Source organism: Molothrus aeneus, chromosome 19 (assembly GCF_037042795.1).
Source record: "Molothrus aeneus isolate 106 chromosome 19, BPBGC_Maene_1.0, whole genome shotgun sequence".
NCBI classification, from domain to species: Eukaryota; Metazoa; Chordata; class Aves; order Passeriformes; family Icteridae; genus Molothrus; species Molothrus aeneus.
Genome location: NC_089664.1, coordinates 5598139 through 5625752, shown reverse-complemented (window position 1 = coordinate 5625752; position 27614 = coordinate 5598139). Strand labels below are relative to the sequence as shown.

The following is a 27614-nucleotide window of genomic DNA, read 5'->3' as shown; positions in this document are numbered from 1 at the left end:
TGTGGCTGCAGTGCTGCTGAGCAGCGCTTCCCTGCCGGCCGTGGGTGCCTCCGGGGGTTTTGCAATGTTGATGTTGCCCTGGGGCTCTGTGAAGCAGGGCGGATTTGCCGAGGCAGGAAGCGACACATTGCAGAGGTGCTGAGCAAGGACCCGGGTGTCCCTGGCTGCTCAGCCCTTGGATTTCCACCTCCACTTGCCACCCATGGGCTCTGCAGGGCATCCCTGCAGCTGGACAGGGTGAAGGGGCTGCATCCCAAAAGCCCCTCTGTGAGGCAGAAACCTCATGGCCTGAATGCAGTTAGAGGCAAAACTACTTTGTGCTAAACATCCCCTTGGAGTCCAAGCATCTTCTGCTACCTGCTGCTCCTGGGGCTGCTGCAAGGTGGGAAAGGTAGCACCAGGGATTTTCCCCATTTCCCCAGCACTCCACCACAAAGGAAAATCCCAACTGGGATGGGGCTGTGTGTTTGGCCAGTGGAGGGGTCCCGGGGGAGGGGAGGGACTGGGCCCCCTCTGGCGCCAGCCCCGCGGCAGGAATGCAAGAGAGCACAGCCAGCGCTGGGAATGGGGTGAAGGCCACTGCAGCCTCCCCCCAGGGCTCTGGGGGAAAGCTGAGGTCTGTGAGAAAGTGCAGAGCTCGCTCCCGGTGGGTATCGAGCACTTCCTCCCTGAAGAGCCAGTGGGAATCCATTCCCAGGCTCCCTCCCCGGCTCCTCTGTGTCACCCTCATCCCTGTGCTGCAGGAGCACCCTGGGGTGAGGGTCCTAGCCACCCCTGGCCCCCAGCACCAGCTTGTACCCAAGCCATGCATCCTGAAGGGTGTGATTTAAGGAGTGAAGACCCCCAAATCCTGCTGTGCATCCCTCTGGTCACATCCCAGCATCCAGCACAGGGCTGGGATGCAGCAGAGTGGTCCTAGTCCCAGCACCCAGCCCAGGTGGTCCTAGTCCCAGCACCCAGCAGCAGAGTGGTCCTAGTCCCAGCACCCAGCCCTGGTGGTCCTAGTCCCAGCACCCACCCAGGTGGATGGAAACCTCCAAAGCCTCTCACCCCAATGAGTTTCCTAAGGAGAGCAGAGCCTGTCACAGCTCCAAACATCCCTGGATGGGATGACTCCATCCCTGCATGGGATGACCCAGGGAGTGTGTGAGCACACACTCAACACCAACTCTCACACATCCTCCTACCCACCAAGATGTCCAGGTGAGCACCCCATTGTCCACCCTCCCTGTCCCCTGGCCACTTACTGAATTTCTTGAAGCCCCGTCGTTTCTGGGCCTCGGCCATGGCCGCGCTGCTCGGAGGCCGCGGGGACCGAGAGGGACAAGTCTGTAACTGTGAAGCCCTTCCCTACCCGCTCCTCCCTTCCTGCCCCCCCTGCAGTCACTCATCGCTGGCTCGGCGTTTCCTCCCCAGTGCTCTCCTCTGCTCCCTGCCCTGTTCCTCCCCAGGGCTCTCCTCACCACTGTCCCTGCCCACCCTCACGCTGTCCCCACAGCTCCTGCACTCCCCGTGGCTGCTCGCACCTGCCTGGCTGCTCAAGAGTCACCTCTGCACCCCGGTTTGGAGATGTCTGCAAGATGTGGACAACCAAAAACCTCTGGGTGCCAGCTCTAGAGGAAGGTGGCAGCCCTAAAAGAGGGTGGCAGCCCCATGGAAGAAGGTGGCAGCCCCAGAGGAGTGTGACAGCCTTGTGGGTGAGGTTGCCGGCCCTGTGGATGAGGCTCCAGCCCTGCAGACAGGACTCTGCCATGCACACCTGGTGCTCAGCCCCTGTGGGGTGTGAGCTGGGTGGCATCACTGCCAGCAGGAGCACTGCCCACCAGCCATTCTCTTGTTCTGGGGACACTGACGTGCTCCATGACAGTGTCACCATGCAGGACAAGGTGGCCTGGACCCAGCAGGGGTCTGGTGTCCGTGTTTCCCAGGGAGCTGGTGGTTCCCACCACCAGGATGCTGGCAGTGGGAACCTCTGCCACAGCTCGGTCCTTGGGTGCTGCCCACCCTGGGGACCAGGTTCGAACAGGCCGAGATCGAGCTCTTTGTGCTGCACCTGAACACAACGATGGCTGGGGGAGGAACTCAGCTCCCCTCAACCAGACCCTGGAGTCCTCCTGTCTGGCCATGGCCTCCCTACATCACAGCCACAGCCGCAGGAGCAGAAGCTTTGTTTAACTCCTGACGTGTTTAAGCACACACGGGGCACACGGCGCTTTAGGGCCACCGGCACCGGGGACCGCTCGGTGCTCCCGGGCCACGAGGAGGGACAACATGGCGGTGGCCCCAAGGACTACAACACCCACAAGGCCCCGCGCGGCGGCTGGGTCACGTGACTACGTCGCCGGGTCACGTGGCGGAACGGGCGGGACGCGGTGCTGTGGCAACGGCGCGGCCGCCATGGCCAAGCAGTACGACATGGTCGAGTGCCCCTTCTGCGACGAGGTTTCCAAGTACGAGAAGCTCGCCAAGATCGGGCAGGGCACCTTCGGGTGAGTGCTCGCCGGCCCCAGCCGTCCCTGGCCCAGCGCGGCCCCGGCCTTCCCCGGCTCAGGCCTGCAGCCGGGGCCCAGCCCCGCGGCCCATCGGCGCCTGCCTCGGGTGCTCCGTGCTCGCGTGTCCTTTCCTCGGCCGCCCCTCTGGCTTCAGAGAAGAAGTCTGCCTCCTGGAGCCTCTTTTCCCCAGCCTGAGACCCCGCTCTGTCCCAGCTCTCGCAGAGCAGAGTTAACTTTGAAAACAGTTAGGGTGGAGACCTGTAACTTGGCTCCAAATGTGCAATTTGGCTCCAAATGTGCAATTTTTTGCTCAAAATGTGCTACATTACTGAAAACCCTTATAAAGCTACAAGAGCTCTGGGGTCTCTGTTGGTTCAGTGAGTGCTGAGGGCCTTTGGCCCAGGGAGAATGTGGCTATATTGGCTCAGCACAAAGATCTTTGTAAAATGCTTTAGTGTGTCTTTGTTTGGCTTTGTTCCTTGTAAGTGGTGCGTGGCTTCTTTCTTCTGCTGCTCATAGATTTTTTTTTCTGTTTTTTTACAGGGAAGTTTTCAAAGCCAAACATCGCCAGACAGGCAAAAAAGTAGCACTGAAGAAGGTGTTGATGGAAAATGAGAAGGAAGGGGTAAGTGTGGGTCGTGGCTGGGTTGGGCCTTTTGTTACCTGGGCTGCAAAGGCACATGGCAGCAGCGAGGGGACTGGGCTGCATGGGATGGCTGCTGGGAAGTGACACTTCCTGTGTGTTTCTTCTCCTCGGGGACCCCCAGCACAGGGCTCCACACTGGCTGTGCTTGTGGAGGAGCTGGATGATGTGTGAAGCACATGCTCAGGGGTTGGGCAGAGAGTTAACAGCTTAAACAGCAAAAGCAGCAGCCAGAGAGGCTGTTCTGCAGCTCAGGTTGGGCTGTACCATATCCTGGTGTGAATGTAGGTGAGGAGAGGAGGGCAGGACCTGCCAAACTGCCTGGTCACACCTCTCCTGTTCTCTGGCAGAGGTGGCCTGGCCTCCTGCACCTCCAACCTCCATTCTCTCTTTCTCTTTTCCAGTTTCCCATCACAGCCTTGCGAGAGATTAAAATCCTTCAGCTGCTCAAACATGAGAATGTGGTGAACCTCATAGAAATCTGCAGGACCAAAGGTACTTTGCAGGGTCTCCCTCATGTTAATGATGGCTTTTCTGAGCCCTGCTGAGCAGGCTGGTGTCTTGTGCTGGGAGTGGGGTGGTCTAGCTGAGCATGGGTCTCTGTTCCTGCCTGGGACATGGGGTGACAGGTCACTTATCTTGGAGAAGAGTTTCTAAATGAGTCAGGACGTTGCTGAAGCTCAGCTGGAAAAAGCTGTTGTAGTCCTGCCAGGATGTGCCTGTGCCATAGCAGTGAGTGCTGCCTGTGCTGGGAAACTCCCTTCTGACAGGCTTTAAATGAACCAGCACTGGGCAGACTTTGGAGCAGAGGCTCCTCAGCCTCTCTTGGTTGGCTTGTGATGGTTTCTGGCAGCTCTGAGCTGATGACACAGCTCCAGTTGAGGCTCACTCAGCATCTCTTTCTGTGGCTGATGTAACTGCTTGTGCTGGGAGGGCTGGGACTCCACAGGGGCAGTTCTGAGCTGCTCTTCCACCTCCTCCCTCCCTCCCACCTGATGCCATGTGCCCTCACTGCTTCACAGGCTCAGCAACCTGGCCTGGCTCTGTTTACAGTGAAACTGCTATTTAACATCTGCTAGAGTTTATATGTAATACTCTCACATGGATTTGTACTGGAAGAATACTTTGGAAAGTGACAGTTGATGTTACAGTCTGCCCTTCCCTAGCCAGTCATGTCAGTGAAATAAAACCAAAACTGAATAGTATCTGGTGTTTTTAAAAAAAGTCCAGTCACTGAACGGGCACTGTCTGGCCTAGGGATGGGAAATTCAAGATACTCCAGTACTCAGCTGTGTGTAGATTTCTGTCTGAATAGGTATGAGTAAAAACATCAATGACAAGTTAATTTTTAATTCACTCTGTGATTAAAAGAGCTGTGATGATTGGATGTCTGGCATACCAAAAGTAAATATTTTTGTAGACATGTCATTTGTTCCCTTTTTATGTTTTGTTTGTATTCCAGTTTTCATCCAAATCTACCTTGACCTCAGTTTGCAATAAAGTAGAAATGTTTCATTTACTGTTCTCAAACGTGAGGCTTTTCTGTTTTTACTTTGGAAAGGTGTGTTTGGGGCAGTGCCCGTGTGAGGAATGCAAACCCAGTGTAGCAGGCACCCTCCTGGCTGGGGAGCACAGCAGTGTGCTTCTCTAGGGGCTAAGCTTTTCCACTTGGACATGCTGATCAGCAGGTTTCGCTGATTACAACTGATGAAAATCAGCTTTTCTTTTTAATAACGTTTTGTGTGGGTGCTCTAGGAACAAGATTGAAATTGATTCCTTCACCTAAAGTCTGCTGTCATTGGCTTCAAATTGCACTAGGAGTTTTGTATCGCTTTGATCAAGATCAGTCGTTTTTTGCAGATCCTGTTTGAGGTTGCAGGAAATCTCACTTTTTAATGTGAGATAAGACAGATTTTCTGTGTTTCTGCATTTTTCCTGGGGCTGTCTGTGAGTGCCTCCTCTATCTCTGGTGCTTGGCTGGCAGCCACAGCTTGCAGGGAGGAAGCCCCACAGCCATTACGTGCCCAGAGCAGCACGAAGTGAAGCTTTCAAAGGTTGCCATGCCCTTTCCTCGCCTATCTGATGACATTTGCTGCACCAATCCTCATCTCCTGTTCTCATGTTGCTAGTTTTTGCTCAGTTCTTCTTTAAAAAGGACCTTGAGGCCTGCAGGCTGTCTGGTTCTCTGTGTTCCTGTGCCCTGAGATTCTGTGTAGGGGGTGTTGTATGAGCTGCAGGGTGGTGGGAGGTAGGAGGAGCTGTGACCCAGTGAAGGGTCCCTCACTGGCAGCCTCTGTGTGCCTCTCCTGCAGCCTCTCCATACAACCGGTGCAAGGGCAGCATCTACCTTGTGTTTGATTTCTGTGAGCACGACCTTGCTGGCCTTCTCAGCAACGCCCATGTCAAGTTCACGCTGTCAGAGATCAAGAAAGTTATGCAGATGCTCCTGAATGGACTTTACTACATCCACAGGAACAAGGTAATGGCACAGACTCCTGCTGTGCTCAGAGGGTGTGACAGTGTTCACAGGGGTCCGAGGATGAGGGAAGAGATGAGGATCTGACTCCATGTTTCAGAAGGCTTGATTTATTATTTTATGATATATATTATATTAAAACTATACTAAAAGAATAGCAGAAAGGATTTCATCAGAAGGCTAGCTAAGAATAGAAAAAGAAAGAATGAATAACAAAAGCTTGTGGCTCGGGCAGGGAGTCCGAGCCAGCTGATTGGCCATAAATTAGAAACAATGGCATGAGACTAATCACAGATCTACTTGTTGCATTCCACAGCAGCAGATAATCGTTGTTTACATTTTGTTCCTGAGGCCTCTCAGCTTCTCAGGAGGAAAAATCCTAAAGAAAAGATTTTTCAGAAAATATCATAGCTACAAGAGGATGGCTTTCCAAGGAGCAGGTAGACACCTGCTCCTTGCTCTTAGCACAGGCTGGAGGGAAATCATTGTTTCCCACCTCTGCAGCCTGAGCATCGTGCTGGTGCAAGAAACCCAAGGAGGGCACTTTAGTCACTCAACTCTTCAATGTCTGTGCTTGTACAGATCTTGCACCGAGACATGAAAGCAGCGAACGTGCTGATCACGCGGGATGGAGTCCTGAAGCTGGCAGACTTTGGGCTGGCTCGAGCTTTCAGCCTGGCTAAGAACAGCCAGCCAAACCGCTACACCAACCGCGTGGTGACCCTGTGGTACCGGCCCCCAGAGCTGCTCCTAGGTAGGAGGAGCCCCGGCTGGGCTCTGCCGGCTTCTTGGCCCTTCCCAGCCCTCTGTGAGGCTAACTGGGCATCTCCGTTTAGGGGAGCGTGACTACGGCCCCCCCATTGATCTCTGGGGTGCAGGCTGCATCATGGCGGAGATGTGGACCCGCAGCCCCATCATGCAGGGGAACACGGAGCAGCACCAGCTCACCCTCATCAGCCAGCTCTGCGGATCCATCACGCCAGAGGTGAGGATGAGGGCGGGGATGGGCTGTGGAGAGCAGGAGTGTGGGCAGAGTCTGGGACCAGGCACTCGGGCCTCTTCCCTGCCCTGTGTGCTGGCTGCTGTATGCTCCCAGCAGTGGAGTGTGCCTGCTGCTGGCAGGGAGGCTGGAGAATCTCTAGCCTGCGTTTTGGGGTTTTCTCTCAGACAAACACTCTCAATTTCTGCTTAAAGTAGGGTGAGGGTTTTTATTCTCAGGTGTTCTGCGCTGGTCACCTTGAAAAGCCTCTAGAATTCTGTCTTGTGATTTGTGGCATCAGCTCAGCTCTGGTGTGAGCACCCGGCCCCTTCTCAGCTCCTCCTTCATCTGCAGCTCGTCCTGCCCTCTTGTGGGGAGCCAGCTGAGGGATCTCAGCCCAGACTGAGATGTGGTGCTGGCAGTTGCCGAGTCCTCATCCTGCTGTCACAGTCATTATGTAAATACTCTGAAGGCGCTTTCTTTGGCAAGTAGCTACCTGCTGTGGTTCTCCCAGATCGAGATAAGTGCTGGTGATTGCAGCAGGCTTTGCTTTCTAAGGATAAAAGGTGCCACATCCAGGTGATTATTTAGCAATCAGTTTTGTCAGTTGATCTTTCTGATGTGGTAGCTGGCTAGAACCATGCTCTCTAGTAGTTCTTTCATGGGGGAACCAGAAATCCTTGAGCATCATTTCCACACCAGGAAGACTGTCCTGAGTTATCCACATGTCTCCAGGCCTTTTGTTCCTCTTTGTTGCTGTGAGAACAGTGTCTGCTAGCTTGGAGGCTATAAAATAGAATTGTTATTTTGGTTTGCCTGAGGGTGTTTGAACCAAAAATGGCTTGTCCTTTCCATAACTTCTTGCCAACTCCACTTCCAGCAGTGCCAGAAATCCCAAATAAACCCCATCCTACACCACCCAGAGCTCATCTTCCCATTCCCAGCCGTGCCTGGGTTATCATAAGGAATAATCTCATAGGATTTTTTTTTTTCTGATGGACAGATCATTTTTAATTCCCTTTCCAAAGCCATAGGAAATCCTTTCAGGGCATCAAGTTTTCAGGGCAATCTCCAAGTGGGATAAAACCACTTGAGAATTTAACAGGAAAAAAAAAATCAGTAATTCCATAAATAAAAATAAAGTTTAGGAATAAATCAGGTTTTCCTTGACTAAAGCAAACCCTTGGAGCTGTAAGAGATGCCTGACAGGAATTGTCATTATTTTTCCCTAATTAAAAGACATTCCAAAAAGGAATCATTAAAGACCCATCAGCAACAAGAAGCAGCTAAAAGAAAAAAACATGTTTTTTCCCAAAATAATCAAATTATACCCTATGGATGCTCCTCTTGGAAATGCCTCTTAGAGCAAAAAAAGCTGGACATCCTTTTAATTATTCTTTGGGATAATGTTGGAGCTGGATGCAGATGAGACATGATCCAGGGAAAGCAAAGGCACCGGATAACATTTATGAGGATTCAGGTGGTGACATTTATGAGGATTAGGGTGGTGGTAGGAGATTGGGTGGCTCATGGTAGCGGGAGGAGTAGGGCGATTTCTAAGTCAAACAGGAGGAAGAGGATGGCTACTAGGAAGAGGTGGATTGAGAAGGGGAGTCAAGCAGATCCCTGGGGGTTGAATCCGCATTCGTATGGGGATGGTTTTTCTGAGTCAGGGGTTATTTGGGCGAGTCAAAAGTTTAGTGCAGTTAGGAGGATGCTTAGGGTCAGTGATAGTTCCCACTGCTGGAACTGCCATAATTTCTTGCCAACCCCTTTTCCTACCCTTGCCAGGTGTGGCCGAACGTGGACAAGTACGAGCTGTACGAGAAGCTGGACCTGCCCAAGGGGCAGAAGCGGAAGGTGAAGGATCGCCTCAAGGCCTACGTCAAGGACCCCTACGCGCTCGACCTCATCGACAAGCTGCTGGTGCTGGACCCCGCCCAGCGCATCGACAGCGACGACGCCCTCAACCATGACTTCTTCTGGTCTGACCCCATGCCCTCAGACCTCAAGAACATGCTGTCCACCCACAACCAGTCCATGTTCGAGTACCTGGCCCCGCCGCGCAGGAGGGGCGGGCACATGCCCCAGCAGCCGGCAAACCAGGGCAGGAACCCAGCGGCCACCAACCAGACTGAGTTTGACAGAGTGTTTTGACATCCAGCAGGGTCCTGGCTGGGCTTCCCCACGTTGAGTGGAGATGTCCTGGCAAGGTCTTTCTGTCTAGGAAAGGACTTTTTTCAAGGTGACTTGACTGATGGTATTATCAGGGCTTGGCCATCTCCTTGGCCACCGCAGAGCTGCGTGGCTTGGGAAGGTGATACCTGTGAGCTCGACGTTGTTTCCCTCCAGTTTCCTGTCTCAGAACTTGTTTTTGTCCCCCAAAAGTCTGTATTGGTTACATTAAACTTGCAGATCAATTGGTATGGATCTGGTGATGGAAAATGTGTCTCCATCTATGCTGGGGCTCTTGGCAAATGGTACTGGGACTGGCAGGACTGGGAGTAGCTGCCCTGGACCAAACTGGGCCCTGCTTGGAGATGTCTCAGCTCTCTTGGTCTGTCATAGCTCCTGCATGGAGTATGCTCTGAGCACTGAAGTGTTGGTGAAGGATGAAGCAGGTGCTTCTGAGTCATCAGATGTGTCTTGGGGAAGGCAGAATCACCCTAGACAGCATGACTAGCTCTCCTTGGAGACTGGAATCTAGCCTAAAAAGGGCTTACTGGGCAAACTAGAGAGGTGGCTGGCAGAGTTGGATGCTCCATGTAGCTAGGAGACTGGGATAGCTGGTTTCTGTGACAGCACATGGCGTCCATGCTTTCTTAATTGCAAACCATGACTGGGAGTGACATTGGATACACCCAACCTGCTGCAGCCAAGCCTGTGCCTCAGGCGAGACCTGCTCTCCTGCTGTCTGCAGGGATTTCAGGATAGTGTGGCAGGGCTGTTCACTGTGCTGAGAGCAGGGAGACACGCATGTGTCCCCTGCTCTCTCCTGGAGCTCTTTACATGAGACTAGAGCAAGACCACTGCCTCCTTTGGGCACAGTGACTAGCCTGACCCGCTGGGATCACCTGTGCACACTTTATGTCAGAACTCGTCAGGATCAATTCATAGAGAGCAAGTGCTCTTCCACAGCTGCACAGTGTCCCATGGCTATCAGTTGTAGCCAGCCGTCTTCTCCCTGAGCCCCATGAATGCCAGGATCCCAGGATTCAAGGTGTGCAGCTGGTGATAGCATTTGGCACTTGGTAACTTGTCTGTTAACAATTACTGACAAAAGCCGTTGGTAGTGTAAAGTCTCATGAGGAAGTGGTGCTGAGTGGGGCCATTCTCAGGCTTGATGAAAAGCATGTACAAGGTAACTCTGTCTTGGTTTGGGGCTCTGAAACAGTGTCTGTTTGGGGGGGGGTGGGCTTTGTTTCTTTGGAAAAATAGGCTGTTGACTTGTGCCACTGTGGATAAACATGGTCCGGTCCCAAACAGCTGCTGTGTCCCTCCTGTCGCTGTGCTGCCTAAGCGGAGACAGCACTGGGAGTCTGCAGGACAGCACCGGGCCTTCCCGAGGGCTGCGCGGGTCCGGGCAGCCTGAGACCCCCGTCCTGTTCCTGGGCAGCTGGGGGGGCTCAGCTCCATCAGCGCTGTCTTCCATTAACACACCGGTACCGCTGCTGCGGGCAGCCCGGGGGCTCCGCTGGCACCGGGCCGGGGCGGTGCTGCCGGCCGAGGGCTGCGGAGCTCCGGGGGGCCCTGTGCCCCAGCTTGGGCGGTGGGGGGCTGTAGGGCCATGTCCCTGTGCTGACATCACAGACAGGGCTATGCCTGATGCTACGTCCCGAGCGGGGTGGCCGGCCGGGACTCCGGTGTCTCTGCCGAGGTGTCCGGATGGCCACGGGGGCGGGGGCCTGGCTGCCCCTCGCAAAGATGGCGCTGCCCCCTCCCTCATGCGACGTGGCGCGCGCTGCCAGCTTCAAAGATGGCGGTGGCGGCGTCGCGGGGGGGGAAGGGGGGGGGGGTCCGTGACGGCCCCGCCCCCTGCCCTGGGCGGCGCGCGCGGTGCGGCGCGCACGCGGCGGGGATGGTGGCGCGGGGGCTGCGCGCGCTGCGCGGGGCGCTGCGGGCCGGGCGGCGCCGCTTCAGCACGCGCCCCGCGCGCGCCCCCGCCACCGACTACCAGGTACCGCGCGGGGCCGCGCGCCGGGCGGGCACGGGGCCGCGCCAGCGGCGGGGCTGCGGGGCCGCGCGGGGCGGCGACAACGCACCCCGTCCCCTCGTCCCCTCCTGATCCCCCCTCCGCCGCCCCCCGTGGCCCCCCGCCGTACCGGCTGCCGCCCGCCACCGGTCCCCGCTTTCTGCTAGGGTCACCCCACAAAGCGCCGTGCCCCGTAGCAGCAGCGGGCGAGCCCGGCCTGCAGCGGTAATCGCGGCGTGTCCCGGCCGCACGCGGCTGCGCCGGATGCCGTGGGGATGGCGGCGGTGCCCGGCGTGGAGCGGTCCCGCTCGGCAGAGCTGAGCGCTCCCGGTGTCAGTGCCGCTGTCTGTCCGTTGTCTGGGTGGAGTGTCCCCGCACTGGGGACGTGGGTTGGTGTCCCAGCTGCGGGGTCCTCTCTGCAGCTCACGTCCCCTCGGCGTGGCTTTGGGGGGCTCGGTGACAATGGTGACCTCTCAGGCGTGCCGTGCCGTGCCGGTGCTGCGTTGCTGCTTCATTAGCTCCGCTCATTAAACACCAGCCCTTGGAGCGCTGCCCGCTCCGGCCGGCGGCGACCTTGTCCCCGTGGGCAGCGCTGGGAGCCGGCCTGGCCCGTCCCGTGCCCCAACGCGGGGCCAAGGGGCGCCTGGGGAGGGGCGGGTAACCCCTGCCCATAAGTAGCCTGGCCCTGTGACGGGATCTGGCGCTGCCGGCACATCCCCGCGGCACCATGGCAGAGATGTTGCCGGCCTGGGTGACCAATGACACCGCCGAGGGGACTGAGCCCGAAGGGGTGGGTCAGGGTGCAGCGGACTGTGGGCAGAGCGGCCACAAGGCTGCTGTGTTGGGCACTATCCCGACTGCTCTGGGCGTCTTTCCAGGATGCAATCCGGATGCTCAACACCCTGCAGACCAATGCCAGCTACCTGGAGCAGGTGAAGCGGGAGCGTGGTGACCCCCAGGCCCAGCTGGAAGCCATGCAGGGCTTTTTGGAGAGGAGCGGGCTGAAGGTGAAGGGCTGATCCCCGTCTCTGTTCCCCCTGTCCTGGTAGCAGTGCCGCCATGCTTGGTGCTGGCTGCCCTGGGGGTCTCACAGGGTGGTTGAACTCTTACAGGTCGAGGACCTGGATCGACTGAACATCATCCACGTCACGGGGACGAAGGGCAAGGTGAGGCGGGCGGGCGGTGCTGTGGGGGGCTCAGGGGACACTGCTGCTGTCTGTGGCTCTGTTTTTGCCCCTGCTCTGGAACAGGGGGTTTAACACAGCTGTCTCCTCAGGGCTCAGCGTGCGCCTTCACTGAGTGCATCCTCCGCAACTACAGGCTGAAGACAGGTTTTTACAGGTGGGCATGGGGTCAGGAGGGTTTTGAAGGGCCAATGGGGCTGTGCCTGACTGCCCCCTGCTCTGTGCCCCCTGCTCTGTACCCCCAGTTCCCCTCACCTCGTGCAGGTGCGCGAGCGGATCCGCATCAATGGGCAGCCCATCAGCAAGGACCTCTTCAACAAGTACTTCTGGCTGGTCTACAACCGCCTGGAGGAGACCAAGGTGAGGCAGCTGGGTTTGTGGGGGTGCTCCCTCCCTTGGGTCCCCGCTCCCAGGGTCGTGTGCTCACCCTGCTCTGCCTGGCAGGACCCAGCACACGCCAGCATGCCGGCCTATTTCCGCTTCCTCACCATCATGGCCTTCCACGTCTTCCTGCAGGAGAAGGTCAGTGGTGGTGGCCTCCAGCTTGTGACAGAAATGTCAGGTTGGTGGGGACCTCAGGGAGGGGGGAATTGGGTCAGAATTTGTGTGGATCAGGCTGTCATGGCTGTAAATGGGATGCTGTGCCAGCTGGATGATGCCCCCACAAACAGGGGTGTGCTCAGGTGTGGGTTTGGAAGGGCTGGTGGCAGGGACCTGTCTCCACCCACATCCCTGAATCCATGGGGGCATTTCTTGCTGGTGGCTCTGATGGCTCATGTCCCTCTGTCCCCAGGTGGACCTGGCAGTGGTGGAAGTTGGCATTGGTGGCACCTATGACTGCACCAACATCATCAGGTAGGGTGATGGCAGGGCTGAGCCTGGCCCCAGGGCTGCCAGGGCCTGATGTCCCCATGGCATAGCGGGGAACAGCAGGGACACTGTGATGCTGCATTCCCAGGGCACCAGTGGTGTGTGGGGTCTCCTCCCTGGGCATCGACCACACCAGCATCCTGGGGGACACCATGGAGAAGATCGCCTGGCAGAAGGGGGGCATTTTTAAGGTAGGGAGATCTGGTCTTCTGTCTCCTCTTGTGTTTTTGGGGTGTGTTCCCCCACGTTACCCTGAGCACCCCCTGTCCTCCCCAGCCTGGCGTGCCGGCGTTCACTGTGGCGCAGCCGGAGCGGCCGCTGGAGGTGCTGAGGGAGCGAGCCCAGGAGCGCAAGGTGAGCTGCTGGTGGGGGTGTGGATTGGGGGGTACCCCATCCCATGGCAGGGGGGCTCAGCCTGCTCTCCCCACAGTGTCCCCTGTACCTCTGCCCGGAGCTGGATGACTTTGAGGAGGGCTGCCAGGCGCTGGAGCTGGGGCTGGCAGGTGCCCACCAGCGCTCCAACGCCGCCCTGGCCTTACAGCTGGCACGGACGTGGCTGCAGCGCCGTGGCTGCCAGGGTAAGGCATGGAGATGGGGATGAGGGCCAGACCCCACCAGGGCTCCTGAGGGCTCAGTGGCATGCCTGTCCTGCCTAGGTCTTGGAGAGCTGAAGGAGGTGCCACCAAGCACGGAGCTGCTGGGGAGGCCAGTGCCACTGGCTCCTGCCTTCCAACTGACTGATGCCATGATCCAAGGTGCAGTATGGCCATGCCAGGACCCCCTCCCTCACCGTGTCACAGGGCATAGCAGGGCCATGCTGGACCCCAGCCCGTGCCATGTGTGCTGGAGGGCACACTCTGCCCCACACTGGATCCCCACGGGGTACCAGTGCTGGAGAGGTATGGGGGTCCCAGCCATGCCCTGTGCTCCCCCAGGCCTGCGGGACACAGAGTGGCTGGGCCGGACCCAGGTGCTGTCCCACGGCCCCGTGACCTGGTACCTGGATGGAGCTCACACCACCAGCAGCATCCAGGCCTGCGTGCGCTGGTTCCGCCAGGCCGCCCTCAGCCAGGACAAGCCCCATGAGTAAGGAGGGGATGCAGAGGGGGGCACACCTCGTGGGGGTGTGGTGGTGGTGGTGCTGCAGGTCCCCTGGGGGCACGGGCCACTTGCCCTTTCTCCCTGCAGTGGTTCTGAGGTGCGTGTGCTGCTCTTCAATGCCACAGGCGACCGGGACACGGCGGCGCTGCTCAAGCTGCTGGTGGTGAGGTTTGGGGGGCACCGGGGGGGTCACTGTGCCCGGGTGCCTGGGTTCTCTGCCGGTTCTGGGACCTGCTTTGCTGAGGGTGCAGGGAGCCACGAGGTGGAGCTGGCACCCTGTTTATCTGTCTGTCTGTCCACCCATCCTGCTGTCCCGGGGTGTATCCCACCTCAACTGCCCCCTGCAGGGGTCTCACAGTCCTGGGTGTGGGAGGGGACTTGGATCATCCCCTGCCCCATTCCCTGTAACCCCGCTGGTGTGGGACTGCCCCAGTGGAAATCCCATGGGTGGGTCCTGAGGGTTCCCACAGTGCTGATTATTCCTGTTTCTGCAGCCCTGTCACTTTGACTATGCTGTCTTCTGCCCCAACTTCACGGAGGTGTCGGTGGCCAGCAATGCAGGTGAGTGATGGGGAGACAGGGTCTCCCCCATCTTCCCTTTCTGATCCCTCCCAGCTCCCCCTGCAATCCCTGACTGCTGCCTCCATCCCTCCCAGACCAGCAGAACTTCAACGTGACGCTGGAGAATGCCCTGACCCGCTGCCTGGAGAACCAGCGGACATGGACGAGGCTCCTGGAGGAGAAAGTGGGGCAGGACCCCTGGCTCCCATCCCCGCTGCGGGTGGGGGGGCTGCTGCAGCCGGCCCCCGCCCGGGGCTCCCTACTGCTGGTGCCCCCAGCCCCCCGGCCCCTCAATTCCCCGGCGCTGGTGTTCCCGTGCCTGGCGCAGGCGCTGCGGTGGGTGGCCCAGGGCAGGGACCCCCAGCTGGCCGCCCCCTCGGCCTCGGGGGCTCACCCCCACCCCGCGGCCAGCAGCGGGGCCGTGCTGCTGCGGGAGGCGGCGGCCGTGCGGGTCCTGGTCACCGGCAGCCTGCACCTGGTGGGAGGAGCGCTGCGGCTGCTCGAGCCCGCCCTGTCCCAGTGACGGGCACGGGGCTCGGCACCTCTGTTTACATGAAGCACCAGTTTAGCCCCCGGTGATGCTCAGAGGCATCTGGAGGGGGACGTGGGGCTCCCCCCCACACCATCCTGGCTTGGCTGTTTTCACCCCAGTGCCTTTTGCCTGTGCCCTTCCCGGGACACTGTCCATGGGGGGATGCTCCTGGTCTCCATCCCCGCCCTAGTCAGAGTGACTGGGGGGACCCCCAGGGTTTGGGGAGCTGCCCCAGGCTGTGATGAGCTCCAGTGCCTGGTAGGTGGGAGCCTCAAGCTCAAGTGGCAAGGCTCAGCGTCAGGGCGCAATTAATTTAACATAGGGAAGGTTTTTATTATTATTGATAAGAGTTTGTAACTTGGACGGGGAGCTGGGGGGAGTGGTGGGTTCTGCCCATCGTCCTGTGGGAGGGCAGCAGCCTTGCACCATCCTCCACAAATAAACCTCTTGCTGCTCCCACTGGTGCCTGCTGCCTTCCTGGGGGGAGGCAGGAGGGGCACGGGGGTCACCCCAAGTGCTGGGGCATGTCCAGGGGGCGCCCACTTCTTCCCCCCCCATTTGATGGGGAGCCTCGTGGGAGGTTTTGGCAATAGCTGCTCTTTCTGCCTCCCCACTGCAGCGGGGGAGCCCAGGGGGGGTTACAGGGTGCCCCCCCCCGGTGTGGGCTGCCCTCAGGGGGCCAAAGCATTCACTGAATGAGTAATGGAGGCCCCCTCTGGGCTCAGCCTGAGATTTGGGGCAAAAAATCAGCTTAATGGCACTGGGCTGGCTCCCCAAGTCCGTTGGCCGGGGGCTGTGCAGGCTCGGGGGGGCCCAGGGGCGTCAGGCCATGCTGCTGGTGGAGCAGGGGGTGCTCTGGGTGCTGCCAATGCTGTGGTTGGTGCTGCTGCTCTCCGAGGCTGGCGCCGTGCTGGAAACTGGCTGCAGTTTGGAGATGGGACCTGGCTCACACCGCCCGCCATGGGGAACACCAAGGGGAAACCACACTCAGGGCAAACAGTGGTGGCCTTGGTTCAGCCCCAGGGACCCTCCAGCCCTCGTGGATCACTCCCCAGCTGACCCCTGAGCCCCTGGGATGGAGATGAGCATGAGACACCAGGAGCAGGAGGGAGGGCAGATGGCAGAGGGGACCCCGAGGAGCTGTAGACACCTGGCGCAGGGTTATTCCCCTATAGCACTGTACACATGAGGGCAATGGAGCAGCCTGGTCTCTGACTCATCTGGGGACTTTGGCCAGGAGGGAAAAATGGGCAACCCAGTAAGGGACACTCAGGGGCCCCCCCATCCCACCACGGGGGCCCCCAGGGTGCTGGATACTCACGGGTGTGTGAGTAGATGTACCAGAGCACGGCAGTGAGGAGCGCCCCGATGAGGAAGGCGCCGAAGGTGATGCCCAGGACAGCACCCAGCCCCAGCCCACGGTCTGTGGGAGGACAAGGCTATCAGCACTGCCACACTGGGAGAGTCCCTCTCCCCCTCCCATTCCCATCCTGACCACCTCCCTGGCCCTGAACTCACAGTTGAGCGGCCTCCAGGCATCCTTCACTCTCACCTCCAGCACCTTCTCGAAGATGGTGTCGTTCTGTGGAGGTGGAGGTTGGGGTGAGAGGGGGGACATGTGCACCCCCAGGCTCTGCAGGCCAGGGAATGTTGCTCCTGCATGGGCTCCATCACCCAACAGCATGGGACAAACCCATCAGACTGCAATGGGGACCAGCCTGGTGGCATCCCAGGGTGGGGAGGGGGTTACACTGACCTGCAAGCCGGCCTTGCACCGCAGGAAGGCAGAGAAGGGGATGTGCCCGCCCTCAGGAACGCTGTAGGTGAAGCGGAAGCGCCAGACCTTCCTGCCGTGGCTGCTGGGGGGCCCCTCCAGCACAGCCACCCCTGCTCCCCGTGCCTCCCCACCCTGCACCAGCAGCACAGGCTCCCGCTCGGAGGCCACCAGCCAGCACTCCTTGAGCTGCAGGTCAGCTGGGTGATCCATCCACCGCATGGACGCCTGCACGGGTGGGAGCGGGGCACACGGTCAGGGTCGGTGCCCCAGGCAGGGCTCACTGCCCCAGCCTGGGCTCTGGACAGTGGCAGTACCTGCACAAAGGCCTCCTTGTTGATCTCCAGCTCCGTCTGCGGCGCCTTGAAGTCAGCGGTGGGGAAAAGGCGCAGGAAGAGCTCCCGTGGGATCTCGCACTGGAAACCCACCTGCAAGAGGGGGGCAGCACTCAGGGGGCACCCAGCACCTGTCGGAACCCAGGATGTTCCTCTGGCTGCCCTGGAGGGCTCGAGACCCTTGCAAGGGGCTCAGAGACCTCGGCACAGAGTCAAAGACATCTGTGCCTTCGATTTTAACCCATGGAAACAATTACCAACTTTGTGCGAGGATTTACAAGCGACAAGAGTTTGAGTAGAATGATAGTTAACTTGTCACAGGGTGAAAAAGCAGAATTTTGGGGTTTTTAGAATGAGGATTCAAGAGGCAAATGGAGGAATCTGGGTGTGTCCTGTCTTTCTTCTTCTTCTTCTTGGCCTCCATCTTCTGCTGTGATGGTGGCACTTTTGGATTGGTTTAGAGTAGAGACAGACTGTCTAACATAGGTGATAGGTATTGGAAAATTACTGTAAATAAAGTACACATAGTTTCTAGTATAAAAAGCTAACACCACCCCAAGGGCAGTCAGCGTGCCTCAACCCGACCTGCTGGACAGATCTCAGCAGGCCCAAAAAAGAATGTGATAGATAAGAGAGAATAAACAACTTTGAAAACCAGAACTGAGGAATCTCAACTTCTTTGGTTGCGAGGCTGGGAAAAAAGACTCTTTAACACCTTGGGAGCCATTCCAGCAACACAAAACCCGAGAAGCACCCAGCTGGCAGTGCCATCTGCACCTTCTCCCACCCCTGGACATGCTGGGAAACCTGGTTCTTACCCGCACGCTCCGGAGCACGGCATCCTTGGCCAGGCTGAGGATGAGCTGTGAGAAGGCAGAGGGCTGGGTCAGTCAGGTGGTACCCATGGATGGGATGGGATGGGATGGGATGGGATGGGATGGGATGGGATGGGATGGGATGGGATGGGATGGGATGGGATGGGATGGGATGGGATGGGATGGTCCCACCCACACTCCCCCTCCATCTCAGCCCTGGCCTGCACTATGATGTTTCCAGCCATGCAAAAGCAAGGAGGTCCTGGTGGAGAAGCACCCCCTCCCCTTCATGGGCCATCAGTGGGGCTGGAGGCAACACCCCCAGCTAACCCCCCTCTCACCTCATTGTTGGCATAGCCCCTGCCCTCCAGTGAGGTGCCACAGTGGCTGAGGGGGCTTTTCAACATGAAGTGGGTGGCATTTTTCTCTGCCTGGCAGCGGATGTCCCTCAGGGTGATGTTCACCACGTCCTTGATGGGCTGGGAGGAAAGCACACTGTGGTCACCCACTGCCTGGGGACAGCCCCGTGCCACCCACCCCAAGCACCCAGAGGAAAATGAAACTTCTGAGTGATTTTGGTGGACATTAGCACCTCTGTCCACCCTCCTCACCTCCAGGTAGGACCTGATGATGACAATCTCCATGGTTTCATCTGTGCACTTCCAGGGCTTGAGTGTGCGCAGCACCTGGTAGGGCAGGTCTGGGGGCTGTGTGATGACAGTGGAGGTGGTGCTCACAGGCGTCTTGACTGTCTCTGCAGGACAGGGAGATGGGGGGGGCTGAGTGGGAATGCTGGAACCCCACATCCCACCCAGCCCTGGGCTGCTGGGGGCCTCACCGTGCTCATGAATCTGCAGGCTGATGTGGGTGCTGGCAGGGATGGCAGAGTAGGAGGCAATGACAGTGTAGTTCTTCTCAAAGGCTTCAGCAATGAGGCCCTGCTCTGTGTCAGGCAGGGGATTCCCAGGGATCAGCATGGGGAAAAGAGGCATCTTGTAACTCCCAGAGACCTGCAGTGAGGAGAAAAGGGGGGAACACAGAGGGGCTAAGTGGAGACAGGGACAGCTGAGGGTGCACAAGGCAGGGATCATCCCAGTAATGAGGGCTTGCAGCAAGGGGGCTGCCACTTGCCCATGTCTAATGTCTCCAGGTGCCCTCCTGCCACCTTCCCCATGACACCAGCATCTCCTGGGCACCTGGCAGACCCCTCGGTGGGGGTGGTGGGGAAAACATGTTCCCCTCAGCATACCAGTAACTGGATGTTGCACTCTGCGGAGAGGAACCAGGTGAAGTTGGCCTTGCTCTGCAGGATGAGGATCTGGTTGCCAGCAGAATTCTGAGAACAGCTCAGAGACAGGTTCACCCCTGAGATGGAGGAGCTGCAAAACCACAAGACCCCCATTCTCAGCATTCCATACCAACCGGTCCCACATCCAACTTGGAATGTGGGGCTCAGCCTTTGGGAAGCCCAACACCTTCCCAAGCATATCCAAGCATATCCCCCTGCCTGTCCCACTGCTGGCACTGTGGTACCTGGGCTCCGACTGCAAATGGATGATGTGGGCAGCCCTGGTGCTCTGGGCATCACTGCGTGAGCAGCTCTTCACCCCGTGGAAGAAGACCTCAGCCTCAAGGTGCAGAATGGCATTGAAGTTCTCCTGGGGAATGCACTCTGGAGGGCTGTGGGCATCTGTGTAGGTGGCAGGGTGATCAATACAGGGCTCAGTGGGTGGGAGATGCTCAGGGCCAGGGGCATCAGTCCCCATGGCATCTCCCTGGGAAGGTACTTTGCCCCAGGAGGTTGTCACCCTTCTGGAACAGGGAGACCATTCCTGCCCACTCCAGCCCCCCAGTGCTAACCCCCAGCCTCACTGACCTTCTCCCAGGTGGAGCTGGAGCCTGCGGGGGTCCTGCAGTTCACTGTAGGATGTGATGCCCCCATAGGTAGCCAGAGCCCAGGCCAGCAGCTGCTCCTCGCTGGAGATGATGGGTGGCTCAGGGTTTGGTGCTCTGTTGGTGCTCTCTGGGATGAGGCGGGCGTCCTGTGGGCCAAGGGACAGCCTAAGCCGGGGTGAGGAGCAAGGTCATCCCTCCCTTACACAGGCTGGCATGGGGAAAGCAAGGAAAACCTTTCCCCTCCGTGTGCAGAACACAAATGTGAGCCTAAAACAAGTGAGTGTCCCTGGAGCCTGGGCTGGGGGTCACCCCAGATAAGTGGGGATTTTGGGGCTGTGAGCTGGGAGCAGCGAGAGTGGCTGGTGGCACAGGGAGGGCTCAGCCCACTTTATTATTAGCCACAAACAAAGCAGGAGGTTTATTTTGCTAACAAAGCGCCCGACCCCGGCTCAGCTCGCTGGAGCCAAACCCCATCCCTGACCTTCCTCCCGCCGGCCGGAGGAAATGGGAGCTTTTTCCAGCCCTGTGCGTCATTCCCTGCCTGGCCAGCGCAGTGCTCAGCGCCGCCAGCAATGCTCGGGAGCGTCCCCTCCTCCCCGGGGCACCACAAGCATCGTGGCTGGTGATCAGGGGGACCAGTCTCCGCCAGTGACCCCCTCAAACATCCCCATGGGTGGCCCGAGCCCTGCTGCCCCCCGGGGTTGTTCCTGTTGTGGGGCTGTGGCACTCACGGTGCGGATGATCAGGTTTGAGCACGGGGAGGTGATGGCGGCAAAGCAGCGGCTGCAGAGGAGGATCAGCACTGCTGGCCGGCTGCAGGCATCGGCTCGTGGGGTGACTGTCACCGTCAGAGGGGCAGGAGAGGCCTGGGGGGAAGAGGAGAGTGTCACCACTGTGGCCACCAAGCCCCAGCTGCTGTCACCTCCCTGGCTGCCCCCTGGAGCCCGAGGGAGCAGGGAGAGCCCTGAGGCTGGCCCTGAGATGAGCCATGGCTGGGTTTTGGGGCAGGGATGCCATGTGTGTACCTACACTGGCAGGGCAAACACGCCCTGGCTCCCCCAGGCAAGGGACCAGCAAGATGCCCACCTAGAAGATGGTGTTATCCCCACGCTGGTGTCCAGGACACCCCACATAGTGAGGTCTAGGCACCCCCTTCTTAGGCACCAGGGCATCCTTGAACTAGAGACTAATTAATCTCTGCACTGGCTGTGACAGTGTCACCCCACTGGGGGCTGGGGTATCCCCACACTGAGGACTGGAGCATCCCCACCCCTGGCACCAGAGCATCCTCACTGTAGGTACTGGGGTATCCCCACACTGAAGACTGGAGAATCCCCACCCTGGGCTCTGGGGCATCCCCCTGGCAGGTTTCCCAGCCCCATCCCAGCGCCGTGCAGCCGCTCCAGGCTCAGGTGTGTCCGTGCTGCAGTGCAGGAATGCCTGGGCACAGAGGTGGCACACACCATTCCTCGTGGCTAGCACTGCCTGGTTGCCTCTAGCCGGAAATCCGGATGGGGAAGTCAAAACTCCAGGCGCTAAGTTTGGCAACTGCTGCCTGAGTAACTGCTCGCAAAGTTCCGAGCAGAGGGCAGGGGAAGCCAGCCGGGGACGGGGCGGGTGGAGGCTGCTGCCCGTGCCCTGCACAGGGCTAGCGAGGAATCCCGGCCTCCCGGCCGCGGCCCCGTGGCAAGCGTGGGTGGCCAGGGACCCCGGGTGGCCCCGAGTGTCGGGGAGGAGCTGGCGGCTGTTTTTCCTGCCGCGTGTTTTGTGGCGCTCCATTGTTTGGCTGCGCGAGTGGCGGGAGCCTCGGCGCTCCCCGCCGCCGCCTTTCGGGTTATTTTTTTTCTTTTTCTTCTCTTTTTTTTTTTTTTTTTTTCATCGTGGGGATCTGCTTATAGAAAGCGGCTTCCAGTAATTCTTCTATAAGTGGAGCCGTGTCCCTGCCCAGCTTCCCCCGTGCGCCGCGGGGCTCAGCGCCGCAGCCGTGACATCAGTGCGTGTCCCCTGTCGCCGCTGGTGACAACCCCGGGGCACCCCCGGCCCTGGCACCCGTCCAGGATGCCAAGGCCAGGTTACACCGGGCTAGGCCAGAGGGGTCCTTGCGAAACCGACCCTCCCCAGCGCCTCGTGGTCTGGCTCCCCCTCTGCTCCAAAAGCAGAACTGGGAGAGCTGGGAGGTGGCAGGGAGGGGGGAGTGTGGCGCCAGGGCTGGGCCAAAATCGGGTGCTGGGCCCCAGCCAGCGTGAGGGAAGCCTGTCTGTCCTGCAGAGCTGCCATGCCAACCCGTGAGCTGGTGCAAACCCACCCAACAGTGCCAGCCAGTGCCAGCGCTGGCCCTGACACCGCCCTTGTCCCAAAGCACCCTCAGTGTGGTTATCACCCCTCAGCATGGCCATGCCAGCTCTGGCAGACAGGTTTCTGCTCGATTGGACACCTTATAATGATGTGCCTCCTTCATCGCTTCACTCTTTCCTCCATGCCTCCCTTCATCCCTCCTTCCATCTCTTCCTCCATCTCTTCCTCCATTCTATCTTCTGTCCCTTCCTCCCTTCCACTTTCCACCCATCCCTCCCTCCCAAGTGTGGTCACCACTGGGTACCTGTGGCTCTGCCCAGCCCCTGAGCCAGAGCCAGGCCACCTTCACAGAGAAATGGGGTGTCCTGAGGTGTCCAGCACAGGAATATCTGCTTTGGCAGCATGGGCTATAGAGAATTTGCCTCCAAAATCTTTACATTCCCAGCAGGGGCAGAGATGCCCAAGGCTGTGCTTGGAGGAGAAGCTTGGACAAGGTGCCATGGAGGAGGTTAATCCACTGCTCCTTAATTAGAGGAAGGTTTTCACAGCTGGACACTGTGCCAGCTGAGGGCAGTGACAGGATGGCAGTGCTGTGGTGACAGTGTGAAGGACAGTGTAAGGAATTCTGCGGGGATGTACTGGGACCCCTCTGGCTCACCTTGGACCACTTGACGCTGAGCACATGGACTTCATGGTCAGTGCCCATGGAGCTGTTGCTGACACAGCCCCGGGGCACCGTGCTGGTGGCATAGGAGAGGGTGATGGATGGCTTCTCTGTCACGGGCTGCAGGTCACAGCCCTCGGCTCTCCCGGGGCCTGCGTGGAAAACAAGAGACCGTCAGTCCCTGCCGCACGGATGTGGGGTGACACAGCGCGGGGGGACACGATGCAGGAGGGGGCTGAATCCCTGCCAGCGCCGGCGCTGCCCCCTCAGCCTCAGCCCCCAGCCCGGCGTCAGCCCGGCCCCTCCGGGACCATCGGCTACGTGTCCGCCACCGCCAGCCCCCTCCGCAACCCCGTTAATGACCCTTGGATCCGGGCTGGAAAAATCCACTGTCCCCGCTCGGCGCTGCTCGTGCCAGAACTCGCACCCAGCCGCCCCCAGGGCCGGGGCGGTGGCGGAAGCCCCCCCGCATTCCCCGGCCGCAGGAAAGTGGGAAGCGCAGGTATGGAAATGGCTGTAAAGCTCATCCTCCCGGCCGCTGAGGCGTGAGCTTTGCCCCATCCCAAAGCCCCCGGCGGCGTGCGGCGAGCGGGGCCGGCCGGCGGCTGCCAAGGGAAATCCTGAGCGCAAACAGCCATTTGAAGGCCTGATCCTGTAAATCCCCACGTGCCTCGACAGTTTCCTCCCTGCCTCAGGCAGCCCTGCTGTGGCCGGGCTGTCCTTAACTTGGCCCCGAGGAGCCGTCTGCATCCATGGGTGCTGCCTTCCAGGGGGCTGGGAAGGACAGACCCCCATGGTCTGTCAGCCCACAGCTGGGCTTCTAGGGGCTTTCTATGGGGAGACAGTGCCTGGGATGCTGTGTTTCCTTTGGAGGTATCCACTGAGTTCTATTCCTTCCCACTCCAACTTTTCCCATCCTTGGTGGCTCCAGCCAACGCACCAGGAGGTGACTGGACCAAACTCCAGTCCACCCAGCCACCCCTATCAGGACTGGGGCTACAGGGTGTTATGTCACAGACATCTTTTATGAAAAATCCTTTCCTTAAGATTTTTCCTCCTGAGAAGCTGAGAGGCCTCAAGAACAAAATGTAAACAATGATTATCTGCTGCTGTGGAAGGCAACAGGTAAATCTTTGATTGGCCCATGTTAGTTGTTTCTAATTAATGGCCAATCACGGTCAGCTAGCTCAGACTTTCTGTCCGAGACACAAGCCTTTGTTATCATTCCTTCTTTTTCTATTCTTAGCCAGCCTTCTGATGAAATCCTTTCTGCTATTCTTTTAGTATAGTTTTAATATAATATATATCATAAAATAATAAATCAGCCTTCTGAAACAGAGTCAGATCCTTGTCTCTTCCCTCCTAAGACCCCTGTGAACACAGTCACAGTGTGATGCTCCAGGTCACTGAGTTTTTGGGATCAGCACCCTGCAAAAGGCCGTTCCATCCAGGCCGTGCCCATCACGGTGTCCCTGACCTGTGTCTCCCTGCTGGGGTGGCCCGGTGGTGGTGGCGGGGTCACGGCACAGACCCCCGGTGACGCCGCCGTGGGCCCACCAATTGTCCGGTGCTTCCTCCCCCCCGCGCGGCCGCAGCATCGGGAGGAAGATAAACAGCCGCTTATCTGGGCTCCGCAGGCTGCGTCCCTCTTCCCTTCCACTCCTGCCCCGACGGCACCGGGCACGGCTCCGGCGCTGCCGGGCACAGCACGGGCAGCCCGTGGCTCCCGGGGGAGCAGCATCCCCCGGGATGGGCAGGCAGGGCTGGGGGCCGCGGCCGGGATCGCCCCCGGCAGGGCAGGGATGCCGGCGGAGGGGATGGTGCCAGGCGGGCACTGTCTGTCTGTCCCTGGGGAAGGCAGCGGGCTCCAGCATTATGTCAGGATCAGATAAGGGGGCTCAGCTGGGCCGCCGGGGCGATCAGATAAGGGCACTGTTATTTTTGTACTCCAGGAAAGGGAAAAAAAATTAAAAGGAAGAAAGAAAGAAAATCCACTTTATGTTTTTCCAACCCGCATTCTCCCTGGCTTTGGTGCTGCTGAGATCAAGGAGCAGGGATGGTCCCACTGTGGCTCCCCCGTGGGTCATGGGCTGGGGGAAATTCCTGGGATTTTGGGAGCAGAGAGCAAAGCTGGGGTGTGGGATGCAGGGCAAGGGTGACTCTGGCAGTGCAGGATGCCCATGGAATGGGCAGCACCACTTTGGCACCCTTGCATCTGGCAGTGTTGCCTTGGTACTTGTGTAACGAGCTGATCCAGGACAGGAATGGGGATGGATCCTGCACTGAGAGGGAATTGGCATCCCCTGAGCCACCACTGGCTGTTGGACCATGCTGAGGTGGCACTGGGGGGCAGATGATGGGTGGATGGGTCCAGACTTTGAGCCTGACACAAACCACATCATTCCTGCCACTCTCTAACTCAGACAGGTGCCAAGAAGCCTCTCCCCAGAGATGGGAGGGGTGACCCAGCACCATGCTCACCCCACGGGGAGCAGTCCTGGCCTCTGTTCCCCCTCTGGAATCTGGCTGTGTCTGTGAGACACTCTGACACTGCACCCACCAAGAGCACCCCAGAACAACATCACTGCACCCACCATGGACATCCCAGTCCCACATCACTGCACCCACCAAGAGCACCCCAGTCCCACATCACTGCACCCACCATGGACATCCCAGTCCCACATCACTGCACCCACCATGGACATCCCAGCCCCATAGCACTGTGCCCACGGCTATGGGGCGCTCAGTCCCATAGCACTGTGCCCACTGTGGGCTCCCAGCCCCAGAGGCTCCTGTGAGGAAGAAGCAGCCACTGGACAGGATGTGGTGAGTAGCACAGGTAGGCAGGATGGGGACCACGTGTCACAGGTACACAGGACAGGGAGCATGTAGCACAGACACTCAGCATGGGGACCACATGGCACAACTGCATAGGACAGTGACAATATGGCACAGTCATAGAGGATGGGGTCCATACAGCACAGCTGCATCCCTTAGGGGTGGTATAGCCAGAGGAGATGGGCTGTTTGTATGGCAGAGTGACACAGGGACCATACAGACACATACAATAGGGACTGTATGGCTCCATTACAGAGCACAGGGACTGTGTGCCACAGCTATGTTGGATGGGAATCATACAGCACAGATAAATAGGACAGGGACCACAGAAACACACATTCAGGGTGGGGACCATGTGGCACAGCTGTGTAGGACTCAGCCCATACAGCACAGCCCTGTTAGGGCATGCATGGCACAGCCATATAGGGAGGAGACTGTTGGGGATGAATACAAAGGTCATGGACACATGGCACTGCTACATAGGACACAGGTGACATTGCACAGCTGTGTGGGATGAGGACCAGATGGCACAGCTGTGTGGTATAGGGACTATACATCAGAGACAGGGAGGACAAGGCCTCTGTGGCACAACAACACAGGATGTGCCACACATATGGCACAGCTATAGGATGGGGACTGTACAAGAAAGCGACAGAGGACACAGACCTTACTGCACATCTACATAGGACAGGGACACCATGGCACTGCCCTAGGGCAGGGACAATGGCACAGCTACAGGATGGGCACCCAGCCTCACAGTTACACAGGACACAGACCTTCCTGTACATCTACAAGGATGGAAACTGTATGGCACAACTACAGGGGACATGGCCCCCATGGCACAGCCTCACGGCACAGGGACCGTCTGGCACAGCCACCAGACAGGGCTGTGATATAAGAGAGTGGGCACCAAGCCTGGCAGCGGGGCCACCCCAGCACCACCCATGAGCAGTGACCCCTGAGGTGACCAGGAGGGACCAACCCAGCCAGGACACTCAGTGCCGCTGGCCCCAGCCTCTCTGGGCGGCTGCTGCCTCCCCAGTTCCCTTCCCCCTGCCAGCAGGCGCTGTCCCTGAGTCCCCCAGCTCCCTGTCCCCCAGCTCCATCAGCACTGGGGTCCCTCCCTGAAATTCCCCCTGTGGCTTTGCAGGGATCTCGGCGTGGCTCTGACTGCTCCCGAGGTGTCTAAGCCCCCTGCTCCCATTTAGGCTTTAAGGGTTTTTCCCGTTTCTCACCCTCAGCTCCATCCCCACATTCCGTATGAGGTTTTAAGGGTTTTTTCCCATTTCTTTTCAGCTCCAGTCCCACATCCTATGTGAGGATATAAGGGTTTTCTCCCATTTCTCCTCCCCATCCCCTGGTCAACTCCTCCATACTCCGAGGTGATGGGGACCAAAGCCACCCCAGCTCCCCCGTGTGCCACCGTCTAGGTCAGGACTCAGCCACAGCGCCTTCAACACCTCCCACGCCCAGTGACGCAGCCGGGATTTCGGGGGTCCCAGGGAGCGGCAGGGCTGTGCTCGGCGTGTTCCGGGAATCGGGGTGCGTTCGTTCCTTCCCACACGGACGCTGCTCCCTAAAACCTCCTCTCCCGGGGGGTTCCCGGGGGTGCCAATCTGTGCCTGTGCGGGCACAGCCGGGACCCCTTTGGCCCCCGATCCGGAGTCCCCGGTGGTCCCGCCGCGGCTGTCCCGTTCCCGGGGGTCCCGTCCCGCTGTCCCATCCCGCGGCTCTCATCCCCGGGCTCCGGTTGCCCGGTGCCCCTCGTCCCCACTCACCCGGGCGGCCGAGCAGCGCCAGGAGCAGCGGCAGGAGCGGGACGGAGCGGGGGCCCATGTCCGCCTGCGGCCGCTCCCCGGGAGCCAGCGCCGAGTGCGGGCGGCGGCAGCGGCAGGAAACCGACTCCCTTCGGAGGAGGGTCCGCGGCGGAGGAAATGCCGCTGGCGGCGCTGGGGCCGGGCCGGCGG

The 27614-nt window shown here is 59.0% G+C and overlaps 3 protein-coding genes across 4 annotated transcripts; 2 read left to right on the top strand and 1 right to left on the bottom strand.

The window, feature by feature from the left end:
* Positions 1-2371: 2371 nt before the first annotated feature.
* CDK9 (cyclin dependent kinase 9) lies at positions 2372-9020 on the top strand. Its single transcript, XM_066562900.1, has 7 exons — positions 2372-2489; positions 3036-3117; positions 3540-3630; positions 5448-5614; positions 6194-6365; positions 6448-6596; positions 8382-9020. The coding sequence occupies exons 1-7, from the start codon at positions 2398-2400 to the stop codon at positions 8745-8747; spliced, it is 1119 nt and encodes a 372-aa protein (XP_066418997.1). The 5' UTR covers positions 2372-2397; the 3' UTR covers positions 8748-9020.
* A 1665-nt stretch (positions 9021-10685) lies between these two features.
* FPGS (folylpolyglutamate synthase) lies at positions 10686-15489 on the top strand. Its single transcript, XM_066563028.1, has 15 exons — positions 10686-10767; positions 11661-11789; positions 11895-11948; positions 12059-12123; positions 12212-12326; positions 12411-12488; positions 12760-12821; positions 12925-13027; positions 13113-13190; positions 13267-13414; positions 13493-13591; positions 13772-13922; positions 14025-14100; positions 14432-14498; positions 14594-15489. Exons 2-15 carry the CDS (start codon positions 11673-11675, stop codon positions 15019-15021), a joined length of 1641 nt encoding a protein of 546 aa, XP_066419125.1. The 5' UTR covers positions 10686-10767; positions 11661-11672; the 3' UTR covers positions 15022-15489.
* Positions 15343-27542, bottom strand: ENG (endoglin). 2 transcript variants are annotated; one of them, XM_066563027.1, is made up of 15 exons: positions 27426-27542; positions 22804-22961; positions 20582-20716; positions 19831-19996; positions 19488-19644; positions 19204-19333; positions 18793-18964; positions 18566-18708; positions 18296-18433; positions 17958-18002; positions 17122-17232; positions 16787-17032; positions 16549-16612; positions 16352-16453; positions 15343-15971 (listed from the first exon to the last, which is right to left on the bottom strand). In XM_066563027.1, the coding sequence occupies exons 1-15, from the start codon at positions 27481-27483 to the stop codon at positions 15853-15855; spliced, it is 1944 nt and encodes a 647-aa protein (XP_066419124.1). In that variant the 5' UTR covers positions 27484-27542; the 3' UTR covers positions 15343-15852. The 2 variants fall into 2 exon arrangements, with proteins under 2 accessions (XP_066419124.1, XP_066419123.1); XM_066563026.1 differs by having other exon boundaries at positions 15343-15951; positions 27426-27519.
* Positions 27543-27614: the final 72 nt, after the last annotated feature.